General features: G+C 40.1%; 1 protein-coding gene and 1 non-coding gene across 3 annotated transcripts; both read left to right on the top strand.

The window, feature by feature from the left end:
* The first annotated feature begins 435 nt into the window (after positions 1–435).
* KPNA4 (karyopherin subunit alpha 4) lies at positions 436–24,419 on the top strand. Of its 2 annotated transcripts, none has more exons than XM_068692149.1 (17): positions 436–750; positions 7,543–7,587; positions 8,192–8,281; positions 8,371–8,397; positions 8,484–8,536; positions 10,168–10,263; positions 10,382–10,467; positions 13,054–13,140; positions 14,016–14,185; positions 14,284–14,328; positions 15,178–15,309; positions 15,537–15,665; positions 17,288–17,392; positions 19,018–19,089; positions 19,784–19,946; positions 20,601–20,695; positions 22,501–24,419. In XM_068692149.1, exons 1-17 carry the CDS (start codon positions 682–684, stop codon positions 22,597–22,599), a joined length of 1,563 nt encoding a protein of 520 aa, XP_068548250.1. In that variant the 5' UTR covers positions 436–681; the 3' UTR covers positions 22,600–24,419. The 2 variants fall into 2 exon arrangements, with proteins under 2 accessions (XP_068548250.1, XP_068548249.1); XM_068692148.1 differs by having other exon boundaries at positions 8,368–8,397.
* On the top strand, positions 16,016–16,325 carry LOC137861603 (small Cajal body-specific RNA 7). Its single transcript, XR_011099731.1, has one exon. It is a non-coding gene; the product is annotated as a small Cajal body-specific RNA 7 (non-coding RNA).
* Positions 24,420–26,209: the final 1,790 nt, after the last annotated feature.

Below are 26,209 nucleotides of genomic sequence, written 5' to 3'. Positions count from 1 at the left end.
GTGCGCTCGCCTCAGGGAGCACCCGCTGGGGGCGGCGGGCGCAGAGCCGGCGGGGGGCTCTCGGGGGGGGGAGCAGCGGCAGGGGAGGGCAGGGCGGCACAGCACGGCCCGGTACTGCTCGATACGGCTCGATACAGCCCGCTAGGGCCGGGTAGGGCTGGGTATAACCCGGGTATGGCACAGCCGGGCACTGCCCGTCCCGCCTCAGCCACCTCCCAAGATGGCGGCGGGCCGGGCCCTCAGCGCCTCACAGCGCCCCCTCCCCCCCCCCCCCGCTTCATCGTCACCGCTCGCGTCACGGTCCCGCGCGAGGCGGTGGCGCCGCTCCCCCTCCCCCTCCTCCCATTGGCCGCCGGGCGCGCGCTGCGCAGCCAATGGGCGGGCGCGGCCGGGCGGCCTAGAGCGAGGCTGCCCCTCCCCCTCCCCCTCCCCCCCCCCTTCTCCTCCCCTCAGCGCCCTCCCGGCCCGTTCCGCCCGGCCCCGGCGGCAGCGGCGCCCGGAGCAGGCCCGGCGGCGGCGTCGTCCTCGCCTCAGCGGGAAAGGAGCGGCTGAGGGGCCAAAAAAAAGACCCGAAAAGGAAAGGGGAAGCGGAGCGGGACCCGGCCCGGCGGGTTCGGGCCCGGCAGGCGGCGGAGGAGGAGGCGGAGGAGCCGCGCTCCCCCCCCTGCCGCCGCCGCCGCCATGGCGGAGCAGGAGAAGCTGGACAACCAGCGCCTCAAGAACTTCAAGAACAAAGGCCGCGACCCGGAGGTAGGGCCCGCATCCGCCTGGCAGCAGCGGCAGCAGGAGGAAGAGGAGGAGGAGGAGGAGATGAAGGGGGAGCGAGGCGGGGTATGGGGGGGGTGGGGGGGGGAGGAAGGCGGAGGCCGCGCTCCGGGGCCGGCCGCGGCCGTTGGGCCCCGCCGTGAGGGGGCAGCGGGAGGCCCGGGCCGGCCCCGCCGCCACACAGCCCCCACAGGGCCTCCCCCCGGGGCTTCGACAGATTCCCTGCTGTCCCCTCTAACGCAGAAATAACCCCCCCACCCCCCCCGGCCCGCTTTATCGCCCTCTGAGCAAGGCGGGTGGCGGTGGAGGCGGTTGCCCGGCCTGGGAACTTCGGGGCCGCTGCGCACGCGTTGGAGGAGGCGGCCCCGCGGCTCGGCCGGGAAGCAGGAGGGGAGCGGGGGGTTGGGGGTGCCCCAGGGAACGGTCACCGGGGGAAGCCGGGCTCCACGCCTCGCCCAGCAGCTCTCTGTGGGGAGACTCGTGCGTGGGGAGGCAGCAGCGGGCCTTGGCCTTCCCGTTTCTGCTTTCCTCTGGCCTCGCTGCGTGTCCCCGTGGTTGGCGTGACGCCGGATCCTCGCCTTAAACACCGCACTCCGCACGACATGTTTGTTTAAATAAAGGCAGCGTTTGAGTTGCTGTCATTTATGAAAACATCTGCCACGTTTCCCACTTAGGTAATCCAGGCATCGGTAGTACCTCAGTCTATAACTTCAATCAAACAACTTGCTCTTCAGTTACATACAACGCTCAGTGATGCCAAAGAAGTTGGAAGTGGGAACAATTGCTGCAGTGTTTACTGATAGGGTTCTTAGCTTTGTTAGCAACTCTTTGCTAAGATGTTCGTCTGTTTTTGTATAAATCGTTTTGTTATCAGCGAGTAGATAACCCTAAAAGCAGGGAGAGTTTAGAAGGGTGCACAGTGAAGCACGTGCTAGCACATTAAAAATGAAAGCAAAGGGAACATACAGGCTGCAGTTCATCCGTTTTTTTTATCCTGTGGTGCCTATGTACCGAGGGTTGACGTAAATTGGCTGAAGTGAAAATGTTCAGGATGGGCACACACACACAAAAAAAAATAAAAAAATCAGTTGTGCACTTGAGCCTCAGGAAGCAGGTAGCCTCTTCAGTATTGTTCTGGATTTGCTGAAGCATGGAAGCGGCCTTCAGCACCGCGACAGAAGCCCTGGGAGGCTGTGTTAAATTTTAGATGCTGACATCTACCCAACAACTCTTGGAGCATACGCTTGCTACTTAAAATAACTAGCCGGGATGGTTATTTTTCATACAATGGCTCAGGCTTATGGCTATCGCTCGTTAACTGCTTACGCGCCACATGTGTCGTTAGAGGGTGAGGTGTGGGTGATGTCTGCTCCCAGCCAAGTATCCTATGGCAGCAACAGTTGCTAATGAGTATATTCAGCTGGCTCCCAGCGCCGGGGATCCTGCGCTGCTTCTAGCAGGAGGATGACTTATTTACTTCGCATAGGAAGCCAGCGTTTGATCTTTATCTCTTCCCTTCATCTTGCCTCCTTCACTCTTCCCCCGTTTAACCTCTGCTGAAGTTGTGTTTTTAGCCATTAGTTAGTTCAGTTAAGCACTGGTGATCCTTCTTTTCTGTGTCAGTTTGCCTCCATTTGGCATATCAGAAGAACTGAATTATCCCAGTCTTAGGTTTGGGAATGCCAAATTCACAGGTAATTCTAGAGGCTGTGAGATTTGACATGTTGCAAATTACAAACTTATAAAATAACATATATATGCTTACATATTGCTCAAAAGCAGCCCATTTATGGTTAATTGCATAGCAGTTGCTGTCACGTTGTGCTTAGCTTCCAGGTCTTATCCCTTCCCAAAAAGGTTATTGTGTATCTTATAAAAGGCAGAAAGGGGATTTTCAGTGTTTTAGCTTCAGAAATGCTGAGCTTTTATTTAGCTTTTTGAATACTTACTGAGTTAAAGGTGGATTTTTGTTTTCCAGTCCATATCAATATGCTTCTGAAAATAAAAAGTCTGGCCTTGAGAAAGGAACAAAAACACGTGTTTTACGTAGAGTTTAACACAATTCCTTCATACAATTAAGGGTTGGGTAAACATGCATGCACGGACATGTCACCTTGTGAGCTATTGCTGCCATGTGTTTTGGGATGACAGATTGGTGGCAACATGGGGAATAGAGGAACACAAACCGTTTGCTTGTTCTTTTTTCTTATTTATGGCACTGATTAAGGAAACATTAAGAAGTTTATGCTCAGTATTTGAGGAGTTTGTGGCAGGAGAGCAGTAGTTTGTAGCTAACTCCAGGGCAGTATTTGTATCTCTGTGTAGAGCTTACGAGTCCCAGTTAGGAGGTGCAGGATGCTCCAAGCTCTTCCAAGATTTAAGAGTCAGAGCTGTGGGGGGGAAAAAAAATTGCACTTTCATGGTGAGAAGGAGCTGGCCTTACAGAACTGCAGGAATAGTCACTTGTTAATTAAAAAAAAAAAAAAATCGTACTGAAAAGAATGCCTATTTGTTGTTTTATAATAAATTATGCAAATGCTTATTTACTAGGAGAGCTAGTTAAGGTGACTTGTACTTTTTTCATCTTTCCTCTTCCATGAGAAACAGGTTTTACTTGGCCTTGTTGTTTTTTTTTTCCCTTGAATAAGAGCGGTTGAGCTGTTTTCTCTGTTTTTGTGATAAGAAATCTTATTTTCTAACATTTTTTTTGTTGTTGTGGTACCATAGACCTTGGAATCAAATACTAGATCTTCCTCTTCTCTACAAGGAAAAAGTGCAAGCTGCCCATTGCATCTGCAGTAGACAGAGTTCTGTGAATGAGCTGTTTCTGAGTAGTTCCCTTTGGTGCTGCTGCATTCCGGGGTCTCAAGTACAGCCTTGCTCCTGGGAAGGGTGGAAAAGAATTTTTTGCTGTTTTTGTTTGATTAAACATTTTATTTTTGGGGGGGGTGATTGTTGCTTACTGCAGCATTCAAGTTTGATTGACGTTTAAGTTTTTCTGAAATGAAATCAAAGCTGTATTTTTAAGTATTATTCCTTTGGAAAGACTGGAAGAAATTGGTGACTTTATGCTGCCCTTTTCTTCCCTCGCTTGCCTGTGTGGTTGGGTGAGATACTGAGAATTGCTTTAATAGTGCCAGCACAGGAGAAGTGTCAAACAGCTTTCTGCTCTGCAACTGAGAGATGAGTGATGCAAAATGAGGCTACGTTGTGATGCAGGGAACTTCAAAACCAGGGTTGGAGCAGCTATAGAGCCTGGATGCTTTAAGATTAGCAACGTCAGGACAAGAGTTGCCCCTGGAATTCACTGGGTTTGTAATAGTGGCCATGTACTTGGAAACACCAAGGAAGCTTTAGAGGGTTGAAAGAAAGGTAATCTCATGAGAGATACTGGCTCCCAGGTGGTTAGAAGCTTTTCACCCTTTCCTGTGTCCCACACAGAATACTTTGGTTGCAATTCCAATAGGAAGGAACTGATGAAGAGCAGGAATTTCACTCTGAGCTAGTTAAAAATAGGTTCCATCATGCTGACTTGCACTTCTGTGATGAAGCTTACACACTTTGTTTAAAAAGTCATACTTCTCCGAGAAAAACTGGAGTGACAGCGTGCACAATGTCATTGATTTTTTTTTTTTTTTTTTTTGTAACTGAGAGTCCCTGTTATAACTCCAGAGCAGGCGGAGTTGCTGAGATGTGTTTTTCAGGTGGCACCTTGTAGAGACTGTGGGCATTAAAATTCTATGGGATTTTAATCTGTGATCTTCAGAGCAGACTTTATTTCTGTGGTCTGCAAATGAAACAATATAGGAGGAAAATAATACATGGAGGAGGGCCTAAATCCCTTTCCTGGAGTGCCTGTGCAGTCCCACTGTAGGAGCAGTGCATTTGGCAAAGCGTTTGCTGGAATGGGAGAAGTAGGTGAAGTTCTACCCTTCCTGGTGTGTATGCTGCCAGACCTTTTTCCTGTTGAAGGTGCACAAACAGCTGCTCAGGTGAAATGCTTTATAGTAGCATCCCCCCAAAAAGGATGGAGACAGACTGTGTACATGGCAGGGTTGGGTTTTTGAGAGCAGGGATGCAGAGAGAGGTAGAAGAGGGTTCAGGGCACGTTAGCTGAGAACAAACTCCAGGTATATGCCAGCATCCTGAGAAAGGACTGGTAGGTCTGAGCTGTTCCTGAGGGAGGAATGCTTCTGAATCAGGTGCTGTTATGAAAAACACTGGAATGTGTCAGGATCCTGCAGCTAACATGGGATTTGGGTGATCAGCTGAAGGGCTTGAACCATAGCTATTAATACTGCTATTGAAGTCTGGCAAGAAGAATCTTTTCTTGTGATCCATCTTCTCTTTATGCTGATTCGTTAGCTTGCCATAACTGTTACGGGCATAAAGGTGTTTGTTCTCATCTGTGTGAGATCACAGGGTTTGGTACAATTCTGCAGTCTCTTTGAGAGTTTTCCTCATTTTATTTTCTACTTGAGCGTGCCAGGTCTGACACCATCAGGTTCTCTGGAAGGACAGCAGCGCTTTGTGCATGGATAAATGACCAAGAGCTTCTCGCCTTCAGCTCTGTTCTTCGGAGCCACCACTCGCCTTCACCAGGATCCCAGGGTTATGCTTTGCTGGGCTCAAGCTGCACGCGGCTCCCTTGGGCGCAGCATCCTGTGGCGCCTGCAGCTGCAGGCAGGGCTTTCCCTGTGCCCAAGTGATGTGTGCTTCATGTTGTGCTGTGCTGCACAGCGCAGGGCCGTGGGCTGCCCTGTGGCCATGCCAGCAGCCTGCAGTGTGAGTTTAACAAGTGCACGTGCAGGGAGGTAGGTGCTGAAGGAACTTTTCTCCTGGCAACTTTTTCTCCGTATTGTGTCAGTATGGACGTGAGTTGGAGCTGTTACAAAACGTTAAAGCTTCGTTTCTGTACGTGTAAGAGAAGTATTACAGCAGTGCAGAGAACATCCGTTGGTCTGGAGCTGGATTCATAAAGATTTATTATCAAGTACACTTTTTCCCTCTTCAGAGATTACACTTCTGAGATTCTCACCGTCATCTGAAGAGTTGTAAGAAACATTTGAAAAGCTTATCTGCTGTGGAGAGCAAGTTATGGCAGTGAATCTCAGCAGCACTGGGCTCCACTATTAATTCTGGTTTTGTTTGATCTGTTAACATTCCTTGAAGATGTACACATTTTCTGGCTACTTGCTTTGGTGCTTTTTAGTGTGGGGCAGTCAGCGTGTACTTGGTTGTTGTGCCTCTGCCCTGGTGGTTCCAGGTGCTGCAGCTGCATTGGGCAGGCACGTGCCTTGCCTTTTATATCACGGGAAGCTGTTGGGGTGTGGGTGTTCCTCACCGCTGTTTTTAGCCTGTTTTTCTCATGATGAACTGCATTTTGGGCCTCAAATGATGAAGGGTTCTACCTCCAAAGCAAAGCAGTGGGGAGCCGTGCCTGCTTTTCCACTCTCATCCTTTTTTGCCCCCTTTTTCCTTTAACTCCATCCTTTGAGAAGTTAAAGTATCTTTTTTTTTTTTTTTTGAGAAGTTAAAGATCAGAGTCCAAGTTTGGATTCTGATAAAATGTACATTCCTTTCAGTAAAAATAATTCTGATCCTGAAAGTCGAGCCATAAACCTTCCCTTCAGAGCTGGTTCTTGCTGCCACCCAGAAGCTCTCCTAGCTGCTCCTCTTCCTCACGTCCTGCGTTAATGCAGTCCCGTATGCTCTGGAATTGCCAGGGGCTCAGTAAAAACACAGTTGTTTTAATTCTGCTCGTTCACTGTAGAGTTTGAAGTATCGAATAAAATCACTATAGACTAGACCAAATGATTTTTCTTTCTGGTTACACTGTGCTAACACAGGCACTAATAAACCAATTTCTGTGTATGTACAGTTCCATCTTCTTCTGGATACTGTAAATGGGAGACTGTAGAAACGCAAACAGATTTGTTCTTACAGTACCAAGGGTTTTATGTGGCTTTCATTTCTAAATAATATTTTCATAGTTCAACTGTGCTTATTAGGTCCCTTTAATTTGAACTTGTTTAGGAACCAATTCCCCAAGGCACAGAGCTGGTTCTGTTTCATGCAGTAGTGAATGTGCACAGCTGAAATCTGTGAATTTACTGCAGTATCTGGGAGAAATGAGTGGTGGTGCAGAGCCTGGCTTTGGGGTGAGACACAGCTCTGGTACGGCCAGCCATGCTTCGTGTGGCAGAGGACCTCACTGGTGTGCTAGTACAAGGAACCTGGTGGCATTGTGTGGAAAAGGGTGTGCTGTTGTCTGGATCTGCTTATTCTGAAGAATTAATTAGTGTCAGTTGTTGCTTTAGCAGCTGTACTTTGTTTATATGGAGGATTACCTGCACAATCTGAACTTCAGCCTGCTTTTTCAGTGTAGTTTATAGTTTCTTGATTGAAGAAAGGGTCATGAATACCAGGCAAACTTAGTGTGCTTTGTTACTTTGCCATGGTGCTTGTGTATAAAACAGAACAGCACCAGAAGTATTACAACTCCTTTCAACATTGCCCTTTAAGACAGTTGTTTATTCTCCCATTCAGTATCCTTTCTTTTTTCAACAGAGACCTAGGAGAGACTGTTTTATTGTGCAATAATGCAGACAAGAATAATTATTTCAACTTCCTGTTTGATTGCTACTTCTATAGTGAAAATGAAATCTTGTGTACAAGTATTGTTCAAAGTGCATCTCTTGGAAATAGTTGTGCAAAATCTTAATCGCTTGAAATAGATTCAGAACATAACATACTTTTGGTTTTGATTCTTTTCAGACTATGAGAAGACAAAGGAATGAAGTTGTTGTGGAGTTGAGAAAGGTGAGATGAACTAGTATTTGTTTTGACAAAATGGTATTTTGTATTTCACTGTTTCTGTCCAGAAAAACAGAATTGTATTTGTAATCTACTGAGGAGAATAATTCTTGCTTTTGCAGCAAGGATTTTATTTCTAAAGATTGTAACTTTAAAGATTTTAAAAGGCTTACCTTTTTTCCTTTCAAAACCAGGTGTTATGTCTGGAGACATAAAGCTGTTTTATTTCCCAAAACTGTAGTTCAGCACTGTTTAGAATCGTTGGAAATATAATTCCTGAGAAATGTAGTCATGACTTAACTTATGGGATGAACAGAGAAGTAGCTTCTGGGGATGGCCTTGTCTTGTTATAAATACTAACAAACAAGTTGTAGTGTCAGTGATGGATATGTGAATATGAAACTTGCAACAAAAGTACAGTTAATGCTGTAGATAAAGTTGGAGAATTTTTCTAAGCAAAAGTGATTTCCAAAATAACGCTTCCCTCTATTGCTTTTTCCAACTTCTTGAACGTTGGAACTTTTAACAGTAGCAGTGAAAGAATGCTTACGATGCTGGTTTAAAAAAGAAGCTTCTCTTCCATTCTTAACAACTCCCCCTTCTCTTTAAGAACAAAAGAGATGAGCATCTTCTGAAGAGGAGAAATGTACCTCATGAGGATATCTGTGAAGATTCTGATATAGATGGTGACTTTAGAGTGGTAAGAATTAACTTAATTTTAAACTGTGTCTTTACTTTTACTTTAGAGATTTCTGTTTTCTAACTGTTGTTTAATTTATTTTCTAGCAGAACACTTCTTTGGAAGCAATAGTACAGGTAAAAAAAAAAAAAAAAGGATTTTCTGAACATCATACATATCACGGTGATAAATTCTGAAAGGTCTAAATTCTGTCTTCTTTCAGAATGCTTCAAGTGACAACCAGGGTATACAGTTAAGTGCTGTGCAGGCTGCAAGGTAAGGCAATTCTCAAATATACCATTTTCATTCTTTACCATGTGCTTGAATTCAAACAACGTATTCCAGCTTAATTGGAAAAAGTATGTCACCTACTGATTAAAATCATTGATAAACAGAACTTCAGATGAAATATGTGGTTCTTTGAAGCAGTCAGAATTTTTGTTATGTACAAGTAAATACTAAGATTCACTTAAGTTCAGTACTACATAGTACAATAAAATATAGCTAGCAGGGTTACAAAGTCTTTACATTTAAATACAGAAAGAACTGTCAAAATCCTTTTTGCTAGTTCTGTCATGGATTAGGCCACTAAAACCACCTCTTGTTTTAGGAGGAATTCTCTGTAGTTGCATGTGTTGAAGTATTCTAAAATGCTTCTATAAACTTTGCTTGCATAAATTCAGTATGTAACTGCTGTTTCATGAACCTACTGCTTTGTCATTGTAGCAGAGCTACAGCTTTGCATTTTTACCCAGAGTGTCTGGGGGATGTGCAAGGGAAGACTTCCATTTCAGCTGACTTCTCTTATATCTGGAAGTCAGTTTGATGTTTGGCAGTTAATGTATTTAAAACAGATAAGGGAAAGAGTGGTTTCTGTGCCTGTTTCCATTAGGCAACTTGCCTTCTTCAAAAAGCTCAGGGTAGTATCGTGTAGAACAACGTTGTAGTAAATAGAGCTGTTCTAAGGCAAGTTAGACTGAAATATAGTTGATTAAGCCTGTTTTAAAAGGAGATGGGAACATCCACTTGAGTGTCTTTAATTTTTTAAAATTGAAAACTAATTTGAAGTTAAGTCAGTGCAGTTGCTGGAATGGCTTTAGTTAAGGCTGAAAAGCATTTGTTTTCCTCTAAAACTATTTAATCTGTACTATCCTTTAGTCTGAAGCTGGAGCAGGAAGGAGCAATCTTGCACGTGTCTAACCCCCAAAACAAACAGCTGGAATAACAGGAACAGAAAACTGATTAGAAATGCTTCTTTCAATACATTTTTAAAAACTACTGTCCCAAAACCTGAAGCATTAATTGGCTCTTGTAGTAAGAGTTCTCTACCTGTTTGAGCAGGTGGTTTATGAGTAGTCTGCACTATGACTGTCGTGTCACTGAGCAAGAAGAAGAAATGTGCTTCTGCTGTTCCTGTCAAAGCAGCCAGGGTTGTCTTATCTCCCTTCGTGGGTGGGGGAGGGAGAAGCTGCAGGAGGGTGTAACTGTGGTGATCTCTGTTTTCCTGACTGACTAATTTTTAAGTTTATTGCCAGAGGAAACGTGGTCACTGAAACAGGCAATGAATGTAATAACTTATTTTTTTTTCAGTAATCTCAGTTTTGGGGCTTAGTTATTTTCCCTTATTATTGAAAACAAGCCTGTTTCATCTTTGAGGTAGACACTAGGTAAGAAAATTCTCTGCCAGAAGATAGTGCAACACTGGAATGGTCTGTCCAGGGATGTTGTTGAATCTCTCTGCATGGAGGTTTCCAAAACTGAACTACATGAAGCCATGACTGACCTGATTAAGCGATAGCAATAGCTGCACTTTGAACAGAAGGTTGGACTAAACAACCTCCTGAGATCCTTCCTAGTCCTTGCTTCTCGTTCTGTGATTTAAGTTTCTGTTTTCTTTTCCTAAACAGAAAGCTGCTTTCCAGTGATCGCAATCCACCAATTGATGACCTAATAAAATCCGGAATATTACCTATTTTAGTGCACTGTCTTGAAAGAGATGACAAGTGAGTATTTCTACAACTTGGAATATTACATTGTGAGAATTCTCAGAATTTAGCTAGTGTGCTTATGAGTTCTGGTTGAAAATTCATGTTGCAATATTTTTTTTTTCTTATTTTGTAGTCCCTCTTTACAGTTTGAAGCTGCATGGGCTTTGACAAACATTGCATCTGGAACCTCTGAACAAACACAGGCCGTAGTTCAATCTAGTAAGTCCAACAGTATTTGATCATTGATAAAGCATGCACTGTAGCTTCCACAAAAATCAGAAGATCTGAATGATACTGTAAAGAGCATCCACACTCCTGTTTCTCGTGTATCTCAAGCATGTTCACCAATCCATGTGATAGGGTTGGTCCTTTCATGAGATAGCTAGGATGGTTGAAATTGAGTTGTCAATCACAGGCCCGTCGCTGAAGGACCTGCCCATGAAGTCTCCTGCCAGAAGTTCTACTTCTTCTCTGGCAAGCAGCATCAATTGAAGTGCACACCTGCTTTTGTTCTTCATTTTCTCAGATTTTTAAATTCAGTTGGGTTTCATGATGGTGAGTAATCTCTTCTGGGAACTCACACTTGTAGCAGAGTTATATCTGCTGGTTTTCAGTTTTCAAATATTAAAAAGTCCAAAAAAAAAATAAAAGAGGGGAAAAAAAAGAGAGAGTCTCATCCAGTTCTCTTCCAAAATCAAGTTGAAGCAAAAACACTACGCTGGCCTTAGTGTTTTGAGGAATCTGAAGTTTGGGGAGGAATTGTACTTGAAATCTGAACTGCCAAGTACTGTAAACTATCTTCTGTACTTTTAACATGGCCTAACTGATCTGAAAAAAAAAAAAAGCCAAAACAGAAGTGTCGTAAGAGCTTCTTCCTTGACACCCATGGAAGAATCAAACATGCATTTAAACAAAAGTATGTCAAAAATCCAATGAAGAAATCCACAAAAATTGCACTATGTGAGATACCATTATCTTTAATAGTTGGAATTAGTGTTGTATTGCAGTTTGTGCTGCTGATACTGTTACACATGCTTCTAACAATGAAAAGACCCAGAATTATACCTAAGTTTGTTTTTTCCCAACACCACCATTATAATATATTGACTACTTGGAACTTCTATTCAATGTAGTAAGTAACTCTAAATTGTATATTGTGGTTTAAGTGATGAAATGCCAATGTTTCTTTTGTTAAGTAATTCTAAAATGTATGTTGTGGTTTGTGATGAAATATCAGTGTCTTCTGTGACTGACTGTTTAAATTGAGTGATTGAGGTAGATTATCTCTTTTTCATTGTTAGTGCTAAGCAGTTACAGGCTTCTCACAACCTGTGTGTTGTCTGGCTTTATATATATTTTTTTAAATAATAGGTATATACATCTCTGATAAGAAAGTTCTTAGCACCAGCCTGGCTGTTAGATGGCTGGGTGGGTTTCATCAATTCTTAATTAGAAAATAGGTTAATTATCAATAGCAAATTCAAAGAAATTTAAGGCAGGTGACTTCAGTCTAAGGACTTCTTTTAAATGAACGTTTGCTTTAAGACCGCATAGTTTGCAAGATTGGTTTCCCTTGCTTTTACAAACTGTTAAAAGCCTGTTAACTTCAAGGGTCAAATCCAAGCTTTATCAAAGGATGCATCATTGCTGATACTTACAATTTGCAGTTGCATCTAGAATTTTCTACAGGAAACCTAACTAGTGTATATTGCTCCACACCTCTTGATGACCTAGAACACTTTTTTAAACCTAGCTTGTTGATGGATTGAAGATGGGTGCCAATTACAGTAATTATCTTTGTGATGGTCTTTGATTTTTAGCTAGGCTTGTGTGTGTGCTCTGTATTAGCTGACCTAATATTTAAAACATACGAAAGTATGTTTTATTTCTTCTAACGATTGTTTTAATTTAAAAAAGGTCGGTCATTTTTCTGAAAGCACACAGTAGTTGTTGGGGACAACTTTTTTTCTCTTGCGTATAGGCATTGTAAAATACCTCTAGTAGAAAATATGAATTTCCTTGTGATGTGTTTCCTTATTTTTCAAAAAAGGCTTTCCTTGAATGTTGTACTACAAAATACCAGTATTTCTTAAAATTTCATGTGATCTAAAGTAAATGAGTGTTTATTTCAGACTAAACTTTGTCATTAATGTAAGCAAACACCTTTACTGCTAAGGTTAAAGAAAAGAGATTAGTTAATTAAGTGTGGTTTGGTGAGCACAGAATGTGCTTTAAATAGTGGTTCAGCTTTAGTTTTAAACATTAGGAGGATTCTTCTGTCTGAGTTAGAAATGTAGCTCACTTGATGAGTTTGGGGAGTTTGTGTGTTACCGCTTGGAAACTTGTTGCTGCTCAATCAACTGACTCCCTTTTTTGTCATGTAATGTCAGCATTTGAAACCTGTTCTGCAGTGACGAGCTAGGTTGTCCCAGTATGTTGGATTATGGCTCTCAAATTGAGTACAGCCAAAGCTTAGTGGTCTAAAATGAGACTTAAAGTTAAGGATGGGATATCCATATTCAACCAAGATGACTGCCTTCACAGAAACAGCTGCTGTTGCAGTATGTATACTTTCATAAAGATTGTCAAAAGATGCTGAATGGAGTCTGGAAATATGAGAGGAAAAATACGCAGTGACTTATTTCAGTATCATCTGGGAAGTTACAGTTCTGACCAGTACTCAACAATGGGAAAAATTTCTCATGCAGTCTGAAAATGTATTTAATGATCAAGTATGTCAACTATTTTGTCTTTTGAGAGATGAATTTCTTAATAATTGCATGGACTTCTGTTTGTATTTTTCAGATGCTGTGCCACTTTTTCTGAGACTGCTGCATTCGCCTCATCAAAATGTTTGCGAACAAGCTGTGTGGGCTTTAGGAAATATCATAGGTTTGTGTTATTCCTGCCACTAAAAACTAAGTTCCTTTTGAAATTGAATGAATAAAATAAGTAAAACTTTGTGTTAGAACTTGGAGGTGTACAACTGTAAGATAAAAAGCAGTTGTTGCTGGCAGTTACCCTGTACTGAACTTCTTCCTGTTTTCTCTATCGTGTGCTGAAGTATACACACAAAAACATGGCTCCACGGTTTCATTGCAGGTGCAGGAGAACAAATTATCTGCAAACAGGCATGCAGATAGTTAGAATGAAAACTTTTGCTTTGGGTTCTGAAATCTGGCCTCAGCTGACATACGTTGTGTAGAATTCTAGATGAGTTGTGATCAGTTGGTTTTCTGTTTAATTTTTCTTTTGTGCACACTTTAACACCTTTCTCTGAAGAATTTAGTTGTTTTTAATGAGTAGTTCAAAATGAAGCAACTGGACAGGAGGCTGGAGGCTTTGTGTAAGTGTGTAATTGATAGATACATATCTGTATATCTGCATAGTTCCAAAGCTCATATTCTTAAGCTTTGTATGCATTGCAAATAATCGGAGTTTTAAATATACAGAAGCTGCAGTAGACTGACTCCTTCATAAGCCTGGATGCTGAAGAGTGGATCCAATATTATTTACTAAGTAGCCATTATTAATAATTCTTTAGATATTATTTTGTTGGATGTATGCAGAACCAGATGAGGCAGTTTAGTCTCCCAAACAACAAGGTGTTGGGCTTGTACATACATTATGCTTTACCGCTTAGTGTCCTCAGATTATCTTTAGGGATTTGCAGTCTGTTTTTAATTTAAGAGGATAATTTTGAGGTGGTTCTTTTTGTGAATGGAATGTGATGATCTTTGTCTTCATACTTTTGATATCTTCAACAGGTGATGGACCCCAGTGTAGAGATTACGTTATTAGTCTTGGAGTAGTGAAACCACTGCTGTCCTTTATCAGCCCATCTATTCCCATAACTTTCTTAAGAAATGTTACTTGGGTCATGGTCAACTTGTGCCGTCACAAAGATCCTCCTCCGCCGATGGAAACCATTCAGGAGGTGACTGAATTATTCACTGCTCAGTCAGTGTAACTAAAGTGAAGCTGAGTGTCTGAATGCCTTAAAAATAACTGTCAAATTGTTCTTTTCCTCCTCAGATCCTTCCAGCTCTCTGTGTTTTAATTCACCACACAGATGTAAATGTAAGTAACACCACTTTGAGACAGCTTTGTGTTCTGGTGTAGTTTTTTACTTAAGATTTAATCTTTGCTTTGGTGAAGTTACAGTTCAGTTTAAATTATGGCAGCAGTGCTTTACCAAAATGTTTAAATATAATTATAATGCATGCTTTAGTTAATATACTGTACGCTAATTCCCTGTATATAAACAGGTGACAGTGAAGCTTATACAAATATCTTGAAATCATTGTATTTGTGGATCAGTTAAAAGTTGCTAGCTCAGTCTTTTTTTTTTTTTGTGAGCTGTCACTTGAAATATCTAGATTTACTGTTGCTGAAATTTGCTTCTCTGTGTGAATACTTAAGCAGAAGAAATTCTAAGTTGCTGCTGCACCGGACTTCAAAAAACTTTTTGGCTTTTTTTTTCTTAAATGCTTTGGCATGATGCTAAGAAAAATAACTTGATCTTACATGATGTGTGGACCATTTCCTTTAGAATGTTAAATGCCCCTAGTTTATTTCCTAGGGATTTCTCTTATTTCTAGGGGACCATCTTTCATATCTCACATTGTCCAATAGTACTTCAAGGAAAGGGCAGATATATTTGATTTTATGTTTAGATGGTGCTTATATCCTTTAGATTTTTGGCTGTAATCTACAATTTAGCTGTTGTTCAGTGTTTTTAGTCTCTGTATTCTTAGGAGCTAGGCCGAATAGCAGGTCTAGATCAGAATTATTTAGAGTGAAAGGTATGAAGTTTGTAGAGCAAAGTAGGTTATGGATATGAATCTGCTGTATTTCGTTAGTTCTGGTTTAATTTTTTTTTTTAAGCCCGATGCTCATGTGCTAATGACAAATGTTCTTTTATGTTAGATATTGGTAGATACAGTCTGGGCGCTTTCATATCTAACGGATGCTGGCAACGAACAGATCCAGATGGTGATAGACTCTGGAATAGTCCCTCATTTGGTTCCTCTTCTCAGTCATCAAGAAGTTAAAGTGCAAGTAAGTTTAGATAACTTGAAGGGAGCATTACTCAAGATGCAATACTGGAGAAAGTAGCTGGTTTCTATTTATGGACTGTGTTAAGGTGTAAAAAGTACCTTTTCCTGTGTGATGTGGCATTTGTATTTTTTCAGCCATTTGAAGGTATAGAATGTGCTCAGTTAGAAAAATCTTTGTTTCCATTTAAAAGATTTTTGTTTGAATGAAGTGAATGTGTTTTGTTTCAGACTGCTGCACTGAGAGCTGTAGGAAACATTGTCACTGGTACCGACGAACAGACACAAGTAGTTCTGAATTGTGAAGCTCTTTCACATTTTCCAGCACTTCTGACACATCCCAAAGAAAAAATTAATAAGGTATGTCACTGCACAATTTGGACCTGATTGGTAACTCCTTTATATTCAGCTTAGCTCTCTTGGAACCTACATAACGTAGTGGGGTAGAGATTTGAGTAACTAATTACAAAATACCAGCTTATGTCAAGATCAGATAGGGTGGTGATATTTTTTCTTGAATTTGAGATCTGTAGGAAAATCTCTGAGGAGCTGTGAAGTTGTACTTGACAAGAAAGGTTGTTTTCTGATTCTTCTGGTTTAATTTCATAAAAATTCAAGCTTTAATTTTTAATTAAATCTTGTAATTCTGTCTGTTGACTTAAAAGTTGGAATTCTTGATACGTGAAACATTTTAATTAAACTGACTCTCTTGGAAGTGATGAAATAGAGATAATTGGATGTCTCTTTGAATGGAGTGTGTGTGATAAATAGCATTTAAAAGGGGTGGGTGGGCGGGGGTGCGTGTGTGTGTGCGTGCGTGTATAGAAGAGGCTTTAACTGGGGGCACTGATAATGAAGTGCTGATTCCGGAGTGCATCTGAGGCATGTTGTTAAATTCTGGGGTCCTGTTTTCTGACATTGCCGATGATTAAAGCCCAAAACAAGCTCACCAAGACAGGCCTAGGCATCTTAAATCTCTAACAGGTTCATGAATAGAAGTGATCCTGTGATCTGATCCAAGAGACTCAGTTGAATTTTCAAGTACAGAAATGTGTGAATTCTGAATCTCACTTTGATAGAAATATTTGTCCAAAAAGTTCTCATCCTGGTTAAGTTGAGAGGAGAGGGGAACCAAGAGAGTGGTGGGAAGCTTCTGATAAAGAAGTGTATCAACTGTAAGATTAGAACAAGGAGATAGTTTCATATAAAATTTGTCAGTATATTCAGTATATGCTCATTATTTTTTGACTAAATTTATAGGCTTAGCATTAGGAGGTGGGTGTGCAGGGAAGGGCTCTTGTTCCTTGTTTAACATAGGAATTCATACATAGTCGTTGGCTTAGTTCACCATTTAAATGTGAGGACTGGGAGGGCATACTCCCAAGAGAGGGGAAAACTGTTCCCTTAAACGTTTTCCTAGACACCTCCATTTCGCTTGTTGAAGGGGTGTCTTAGGCTAATAGAAGGGTCCTATAACTTTACAATATTCCTGAAAAAGCAAGAATTTAAATGATAGGTAGTGCATTTTCTTGATGACTGACACAAATAAGACGTTGTGGAGCAGGTAGAATAGATCTTCTATCATTTGTTTGGAAAATGTGCTAGTTTGTATTTTGGAGCTTTTCTGACCATCAGCTGAAAACTGCTGTGCCGTCCTCAGTAACAGAATCAATTTGAAATGCTCATAAGTAGCCTTGTTAAATACTTTTTCTATTTAGTCTGTGGATTTGGGGTTGCAACTTGGTTACAGTGAAAGACTGAAGAGCCTTGCAGCATTTCCCAAGGCGAGGCTTTCATCTTTGTTTCCTGAAGGTCTAGTTTGCATTAGGAATTCACATATATACTATCATTTCTTAACTATATTTGAGAATTGCATGAATTGCAGACCCGAAAATATGAATTTAAAAACTTGCTGGAGGAAATAAAGTACAATATACAATAGTATCCGAATTAATGATTTCTCAAATCTTTTTATTTTGCAGGAAGCGGTGTGGTTCCTATCTAACATCACTGCAGGGAATCAGCAGCAAGTTCAGGCAGTAATAGATGCAAACCTTGTTCCAATGATAATACATCTTCTAGATAAGGTTAGATAACAAGAAAAATTTAACTGTTTGTTTCCTGAAGTGGGGAAAATGACACTGAATTCATTGCTTTGTTTTACGTAGTACTGTGAAATGGGGTGTGTGGAGGGGAATAATGATAATGTCTACCCTTGAGCATTTTCATACATGGCAAGAAGTACATTACTGTTTTGGATGATCTTTCACAAAGAGCTGTGAGGAGGGGCATATTGAACGTATTAGGGGAAAGAAGCAGGTCAATCCTTCTTGGTTCCTCCTTAGTCTTGTTTATTTTTTTCTTTGTAAAGACTGGGAGCAGAATTGTGTGCCCAAATATAACACAAAGAGGTATGGATGGGGAACAATAAGGTATTTCCCAACATTTTGCCAGAGTTTAAGGACTTAATTCTCCTTTTTATTTCCCCTGCCTTATCTGGAAACCTCAAGACACGCTCAACAGTTGCATTGATTAACTTGATCATTTTCGACATTTATCAAGTCTGAGAGTATCCAAGTAATGATACTGTAATATTAGATCATGGAATGGCAATGTCCCATCTTTTTTTTTTTTAACAAGTAAACCTATCAACAAAAAATAGATGGGTGTAGAAGATAACTGTAGATGGTGTTCAGTTGTTTATTTGCAGAAATGGCTACATGCTGTATGCCTGTGTAGATGTACACTACTTTTCAGTGATACATAAGGTTGCAGAGATAAAGCTTTTATTGCCTTTTTTATTAAATAGTGAATTCACATAGTTGCTGTCAAACATTTCTGAATGTTTTTCTCGTGCTTTTTCAGTTTCTCACTGCTTGTTGAGTACCAGGCTTGAATGCTAATCAGTCATCTTTCTGGGCTTCAAATACCTGTTTTGGATTTCAAACGTAGAACCTTGGTGTCTTTTAAAACACTAGTATCCAAACTGCATTGTGTTTCCAAGGATCTGCCTTATGAGAGAGAAGGGAGCTAAAAGCATGCTTTCTCATGGGAACAGTACCATGTTACAATCTTTCAAAAGTTTCCCACTTTTTGCTTTACCCATGACTTGATTTCTTTCTTGAAGTGTGGAAGGAAGCTAGAAATACCAATCTTATGATTTCAGCCAAGACAAAGATAGAATATCTTTCACCTGAATAAAGACTGGGGTTAAGACTGAAGAAATACTTGTCTTTTTCCTTAAGTAACGTATTCATAAATGCTAACTTATTGGTCACAGAGAAAAGCAAAAGAGACATTTTTTTTTAAAAAAAAAAAAAAAAAAAAAGAAAACTTGGTTAACTTCAGAAGCAGACAGTTATAGTATGTACTAATATAGTATGTGGGGTATGTTTATCAAAATGGACACTTGCCACTTATCGCTCCCTGTAATATGTGACAGCTGTTGATAAAGAATGTGAGAGAGGAGAGTGCTGTTTTTTTTTTTCTTCGCTGTGCTACAAACAAACTTTCTGTGGAAGATCAATAAAAACATGGTTGCAGGGATGGGATGACTGCCCTGCAAGTAGACTCAAACATTTGTACGATCTGTTAGTTAACCTCCCTCCTTAATGAAAACTGATATGGTGTTACTGTGGGGAGCTGAAGCTTTTAGTAAAATACTGCATGTAAGAACTGGAACGTTTACTTCTATTTACTGTTGTAATTTTAGGGTGACTTTGGTACCCAGAAAGAAGCTGCTTGGGCAATAAGCAACTTAACAATCAGCGGAAGAAAAGACCAAGTGAGTCAAACCTTAAGAAAAGGTCCTTAGACTTTGTGCCATGATTATGAATGTGTAGACTACTCTCCAGTTTGTTGTTTTTTTTGTTCCACAGTGGATTAAGGAGTGAACTTAGTTTCTCTTTTTGGAATGAACTGAGATCAGGCATGTCAGTGGGGATTTGGGTGGAGACACTTCTGTTGGGATGGGGCTGAGTAGGTATGGATAACTGCGTTCAGGCTCTGATAAGAATCTTGGTCATTCGGCAGTAGTATCTTTTTTCCACATTCTTTTCCCTGCTTGGATAAGAATGTGATAATTATGATAGCAGCCACTGAGTAGAAATATACTAGTTCCTTGTCAACCCAGAATATTGAATCGGGGGCGTGTGTCATTCAAAGATAAGGTTGAAACTTCTCTAATACTGAAAAATTTACAGTATCTAGTATTTGATTAAGCAATATACTCATATATTGGTACAATAATATACATATATATTGCTATAATAATATATAATATACCCAGATAACATAATTCATAGATGTTACCTGTTCATGCTATAAAAAAAAGGTCTGGAAGTGACTGCTACAAACTATTCTTATCCCGTTTAGTAACTTTAAGTGCTTTGATTTCATTAAACTTGTCTGCTTTTGTGCTTCTGGTGCTTTGTTTGTCACACTCATGAGATTACTATTTGTGTTTTTTTTCCCCCTAGGTGGCATACTTAATTCAACAAAATGTAATTCCTCCCTTTTGCAATTTGCTAACAGTGAAAGATGCACAAGTAGTGCAAGTGGTTCTGGATGGACTAAGTAATATATTAAAAATGGCTGAAGATGAAGCAGAAACATTAGCCAATCTTATAGAAGAGTGTGGAGGTATGGTGCTTAATTGTTTTTATACTGTTTTGCAGAAATTGTTTGATCTCCTACCACGTGCCCTTGTGTGTATTGGCACAGGTGTTTTAAGCAAATCATTCATATGTGTGCACCTGTCTGCTAGTAACTTTTATCATCCTGGAGCTACTTGCTGTATAATTGAGCTACAGATCAGTAACTGGCATGCATTACCACATCCAAAAGCATGTGGATTTGGAATTTCACCTGTCATGGCAACAACACCAGGTGTTGAAAAGATGTTTTTAGGAAAAGGGAGTATGATCTAGTACTTACAGCCCTCCGCCATCCCCTGGTCCTCCCCCTTATCTCCAAAGATTCCCCCAACCACTCACAGGGAGAAGAGAACACAATCGTTGCTGGCATAGACCTTATGACTTTTGTTGTGGTATGACTGGATGTACTTTGTTGTTGTAGTGTGTATTCCTCAACCTCTGATAACTTCTTAGAGATTCAGCAAAGTCTTTTATACTTAAGCATGTCAAGTGGGTTTTAACAGCATCTTATTGAGATTCACTTTATTGTGCCTGGTTTTGTTTTTAATGATTTTGTATGATGAGGCCTTATGGAGAAGGATTTTTTTTGGTCTGAACTTAGTATTCCAACTTGACTGTGGTTTTTTTGTGTTCTCTGTAGGCCTGGAGAAAATCGAACAGCTACAAAATCATGAAAATGAAGACATCTACAAACTGGCTTATGAGATCATTGATCAGTTCTTCTCTTCAGATGATGTAAGTGTGTTATAGCTCTGAAATCTGGTTTTGTAATCATTTGGTTGTTTTCATAGACGTGGTTCAAAAGGGCGACAACAGCTCTAAAGACTGCTTTATAGAGAAGCACTTATTCATTTTTTTTTTTCAGAATTTTTTTCTACCCAATTCACTGATGAGCACTTACAATACTGCTGCACATATGTATGCAAAATTACAGACTTATTTCAGGGAATTCATTGAAACTGTAGCTAGCGTTCTTTATTAAAATTCCATCAGACCAGTACTGACAGAATAGAAAATTAATTCTAAATATGATTAAATAAAAATCTAAAATGGGCTATTAAGCTCATGGAATTTTTAACTTGATGCCGCAGCCTTTCTGAATAGTTGATTATAGGCAATGACAAGAGGCTTCTAGGATTTTGAAGGACATCTGTTTAAATAAATAAAAAGCCTTGTCCTAATCTGTATTCCTGAGTGGTGCAGTTGCATAGATAGCAGAAATAGGATGAGTTTTCATGTAAACAGCCTGCTGGATGTTATCACCGTAACTGAATATGAATTTCTCTGGCCTTAAGTGGGACAACTTTATTACGCTGAAAGTTTGCCCTCACTGTTAGGGTTACTTGCATAGATCTTGTGCTTATAGCCATGGATTCTGAAAAACTTGCCTGTTTTTAGTCTGGATGAGAAAAGCATTGAGTTGTCCACTGGCATCCTAAAGTGTCATAGCATTGGGTTATTTGGTGTCAACAGCATAAACTAGTTGCTTAAAACTTCATCAGAGTTAGTGACGGATGATCCCCTTGCGTAAACCAGTTGCATGTCTTCCATTCTTCATGATGACGGTCATCTGAAGTTCTGATAGGCAATTTAAGCTGCACCTGAGGGAACAAAATACTAGCCTTCAAATGGTTCTCTGAACTGCCAGCTTCTGACTAAGCTTGGTTTTAACATCTGATAAGCTCCTTGCTGACTTGAGTACCAAGTCTGAGATTCTGCTTCTTAAGAAAAAAGATTCTGAATAGTAGTTGCAGAGGTAGGTGTCAAGTGAAAATAAGGGTGCATGAAGTGAAAATTAAGATGGGCTGATCAAGAATGTTTATTTCAGCTTAAAAGTGTAATACAAATCCAAAACCCTCTTTTGATTTATATGCACTTTAAATCATAAGATAAGCTAACTGCGTAGAAAGGGAATACAATAATGTCAGTCTGCATCATGAAATGAGGGTTTTCTTGTTGGCTGAACAGATTACTACAGAAATGGTAAAACTTGGTAGGCATGTTTGCAAGTAACTTGGTAGGGCATGTTTGCAAGTAGAGTTGTTTTTTTTTCTAGAGTCCCATTTTTATACGAACAGTAACACAGGTCTCCTTTAGGAACTCAGATTTTGTGTATACCACAGGACTTGGAATTTAATGTAGTGCCGATTTGGTAACCTGTATACTACCTGTTTAAATTGAAACTGCAGTTTCAGCGTATTCCTTATATGATTTAATGATACTGGTTGCTTCTAAGAACAGTGATGCTTTATAAGCTGGCAATAAGTATGATGTTTGGCTGACAGAATGCTTGCCAGAAGTGAGAACTTCGTAAGTAAGACTACTGGGTGCTATGTAGCCTACCTACTAAATAAAATCTAAACCGTTTCAGGCTAACTTACTTTGTCATAATAGTACTCTTACTAAGTTGAGAAAGATCAACAGGAATTTATGCAATGAAGGAGATCAATTGAAAGGAGGAAAGTTCTTTAAGATTATCTCTTTTTAGTGAGACTTCTGTGTTTCTGTTAATTCTTACAGTGTTCTTGTTCTTTCAACAGATTGATGAAGATCCTAGCCTTGTACCAGAAGCAATACAAGGCGGAACATATGGTTTCAATTCATCTGCCAATGTACCAGCAGAAGGGTTCCAGTTTTAGAGTGGTATTTTGGAAGTTAGGTACAATGCAGCACTGAATAAAAAAAAAAAAGGTTTGATCCATCAATCTTGGCTCATGGGATCCGCTGCTGCATTAAATCGGGAAAGAAAATGTGAAGATTTCATTTGGAATCACAGAAAAGCCCAAATGAAGTCAAGATGGCGAGTGGGTGCGAGTGAGAATGAGTGGCAAAATGTAATGAAAAACTTCACACTGAATGCTTATTTAGATTGTTCAAAGAAAAAGGGCTACAGGTCAAAGATCTTCAGTGCCTGAGAAGGAACAATGACTTACTAGAGCAATTGGGGGGAAATGCAGTACTATCATCATCAAGCCTTGTAAGCATAAGAGAATAGGATGCCCATATAAGTCCAAGGAGAATGAGCCCAGGCCTTGCTATGAAGCACCGTGTGAATGGACAACATTGAATGAATGTCTGGACTCGATGCTGTGGAGCCAGGCTCATGTTTCAAATCTGGGGCTCTTCAGTCATGAAGCAGACTCCTAGTCCTGGAGTGGCGTGTGTACGAGAGTATGGTTGTGATGCTGTATGTGAACGCATGCAAGCTTGATTCGCCTTCAGGGGGCTGATAATAAACCTAGTAAATCATCAAAATGAGTTCATAAGTGTTAACTTACACTGGACACAAAAACAAAGACCGGTTTAGCAGCAGACTCTGGTTTACTCCTGCAGCCTGTGTTTCTTTTTTTTGTTGTTTTTTTTTCCCCTCTTATTTTTCTTTTAGTTATTTTTAAGTTCTTTCCTGTATGGCTTATTAGTTACTTGTAAAGTCAGAATTTCAGGAAGGCTTCCCTGTGCATTTGCACCAGATGAATGTTTGATGTTATGAAAAGCTTTCCATATCATCAAAACTAATTTGTAGATTTTTGCATGAAAAAAATCATACATTTCCCTTCAAATAGACTGTGTTGCAGTACACAAGTTACCATAATAGTAGAAAGCAGTAAAATGTGGTAATAAAATCTCATCCTTTTCATTTTCAAAGATAACATGAAGACCTTTGCATGTGGTAATCTACAGCATAGTTCATTTTTAGATTTTGTTGAGTCCTGTAACCAAATGTTTCCGTTGTGGTAGAATACCGTGCTGTGTTTCAATGTTACTTGTTTTCAAACTTTGTTTTCTATGAAAATGATATGGAAACTTCTAAAAATGGAATTTGGTGCATATGTACTGCCGAATAAAGACCGAAAAGAGGTGTGAATAGATGTACAAATCAAGTCATGGTTTGAACACCTTTAATATGCCTAATCCAATTGTTTTAGACTCTTTTTATCTTAGATGTAGGCAGCCATGAACAATCTATTTTGAGCCACTTTAGAGAGAACTTTGTATTTTTAAAACTTGCACAAAAGGGATGCAAGTGTTTTTATAATTGGAGTAATGCCTCAGTTTTGAGGTTCTGCACACTAAATTAAAGGTGACGTTACAAATTTGTACAAAATGAACTCTTTATAAGGTGGCTCATTGTAGGAAATGCTGTGCCTTCCCCTTTGAGCACAAGTGTTGCATGAACAACAGTTTGCTATAATAAAACATACCAGATTAGCCACCATTAGCATCTATATCTACCTTGTGTTTTAAAATCAACTGGTAATTCTGAAACACTGTAGAATGGATAAAGATTATTTTGTGATCATAACTCTTTGTTGGACTAGAGTATTTTTGCAGCATTCCTTGTCATCAGAAACATGGTTAAAGTTTAAAACTAGAAGCAGCGGAAACTAGCTTGTGAAATTTATCCAAGTAGAGTGCAGGCTAGGCTGTCTTGGGGAAATAAACATTAAAACTTGCAACAGCGTTGTGTGCGGTGTGTCTTTTTGTATATACGCTCCAGTTTTCGTGAAAAGGTGCTGAAGATTATGTGAAGAATATTGGGTTGCCGTTACAATTTTCAAATCTTCGACTGCTTTTTACATGCCTAGTGTAGTGCAGTGTGTTACATAGGTTTGACAATTTTTTTTTGGTATAGATTACTACTTTGCCTAATTACATAGTAAGTATTCACTAAATAAGTTGTTTCCATGTAAAACCAAAGTAATCATTTTACCTCCTCTAACGGTTAACTTGGTATACTTTCTTTTTTTAAAGAAGCTGATGCACTGTAAGTAAAATTACTCTTTATCAACTTCACACTAAACTGCCTATGAAGGATGTACTGGAGAAAATTGCTGCATTGTTAGAGACAATTCTTGGGGTAAGAGAAAAGCAGATGTCTGTAGTGATTTGTATGTTTGAAATGGGGAAAAAAAAAATCAACCAATCTGTACCCCTGCTGCCAACAGTAAATGCTTCCTCCTGGCACTTCCTCTGATGCTACCTACTTAAATAGGTTTACTTTAACCCAGTGCTGTGCTGCCTACAGCCTGGCCTTACATAGTGCTGTCACAGTGCTTTGCTTTTGTTTTAAAAAGCAGGAAATTCTCATCACCTGGTTCACAGCAGATCCTGGCCTTGTTGGTACACCAAATTATTGGAAGTTTCAAAGTTCCCGCAACCACAAGGGGGCAGTGTACAGAGTTCAGCAGCAAAAGTGAAATGAAATCGCAATGTTCTTACTTCCCCAAAAGCTTCTGTGTAAGGTAATTAAATTCCTGGGGAAAGGGGGAGTTGCATGGGATGTTAGGGATACAAACAAGGAATAACTTCACTTCAAAGCTCACTATTAGGAGCCTGGTCAGGATGACAGATTAAAATAGAAAGTAAGTCAGTTACTTAAGGGTACAACTTGGCATTGCTGTGATACAAGTCCCAGACCAATTTTCTGCTTACCTGCAATGTTGGATACGTTCTAGCTTCTGACTTTACTAAGTGGTGGAAATGCTTCATCTGCAGAAGGAACTCAGAAGGAACTTTTTGGGGTATGCTTCTCAAGTTGTTCATTAGCAGAATGCTGCTCTGTGATAATTAGACTGTAATCATGCAGTTAATAATTTCTTAGTCACTGTTCAATTCTAATATAAATAACCAGACATGCAGAGGTGAGGTTGTACACTAATCTGCCTTGTCAGTATTTTGAAGTAGAAAACTGACTTTTAAGTTGAACTTAAGACAGTAGTGAGCTGTTAGGAGGTCAAAAGTTAATCCCTAGTATAAATGATTCCAGGTAGAATATTTACTCCAAAGACCAGATAGCTGTCCTGGGGTTTAGGAGGAGAAGTTCTGTGGAGGGAAGAGTATCAAATTTAATCTGAAAAAATAGTTCTAGAGAAGTTGACCCTGTTTCTTTCTCTCCCGCTACTGGATGTGGAATAGCCCCTGATTGTGTGAGGAGTTTCAGCATAGGAGGATCCACTTGCTGGCTGGATGCACAAAGCTTGAACAGAGAGATAGCTTTCGTCTTTCCTTCCTACAGCTGTATCATCGGATGGATCACAAGTGTTCCCAGTAAGTTGTCTATTTCTGCTGTTTTGGTAGTGGAATGGGCTGGTCTCACTATTTTAAAATAACTTGTGGGTTGTGTGTTAAGCTACCAAGCAACGTAAAACGATGTCAAGCAAAACTAAATGGCATCTAAGGTAACTTGGTCCTGAGCAAGAGACCCTGACTGCTTCTCTCTAACAACATCTGCTTTCACACAATTTCAAA

Source organism: Anas acuta, chromosome 9, assembly GCF_963932015.1.
Source record: "Anas acuta chromosome 9, bAnaAcu1.1, whole genome shotgun sequence".
Taxonomy (NCBI): domain Eukaryota; kingdom Metazoa; phylum Chordata; class Aves; order Anseriformes; family Anatidae; genus Anas; species Anas acuta.
Note: the sequence above shows the minus strand (reverse complement) of the source record. Positions and strands in the feature narration are given on the sequence as shown.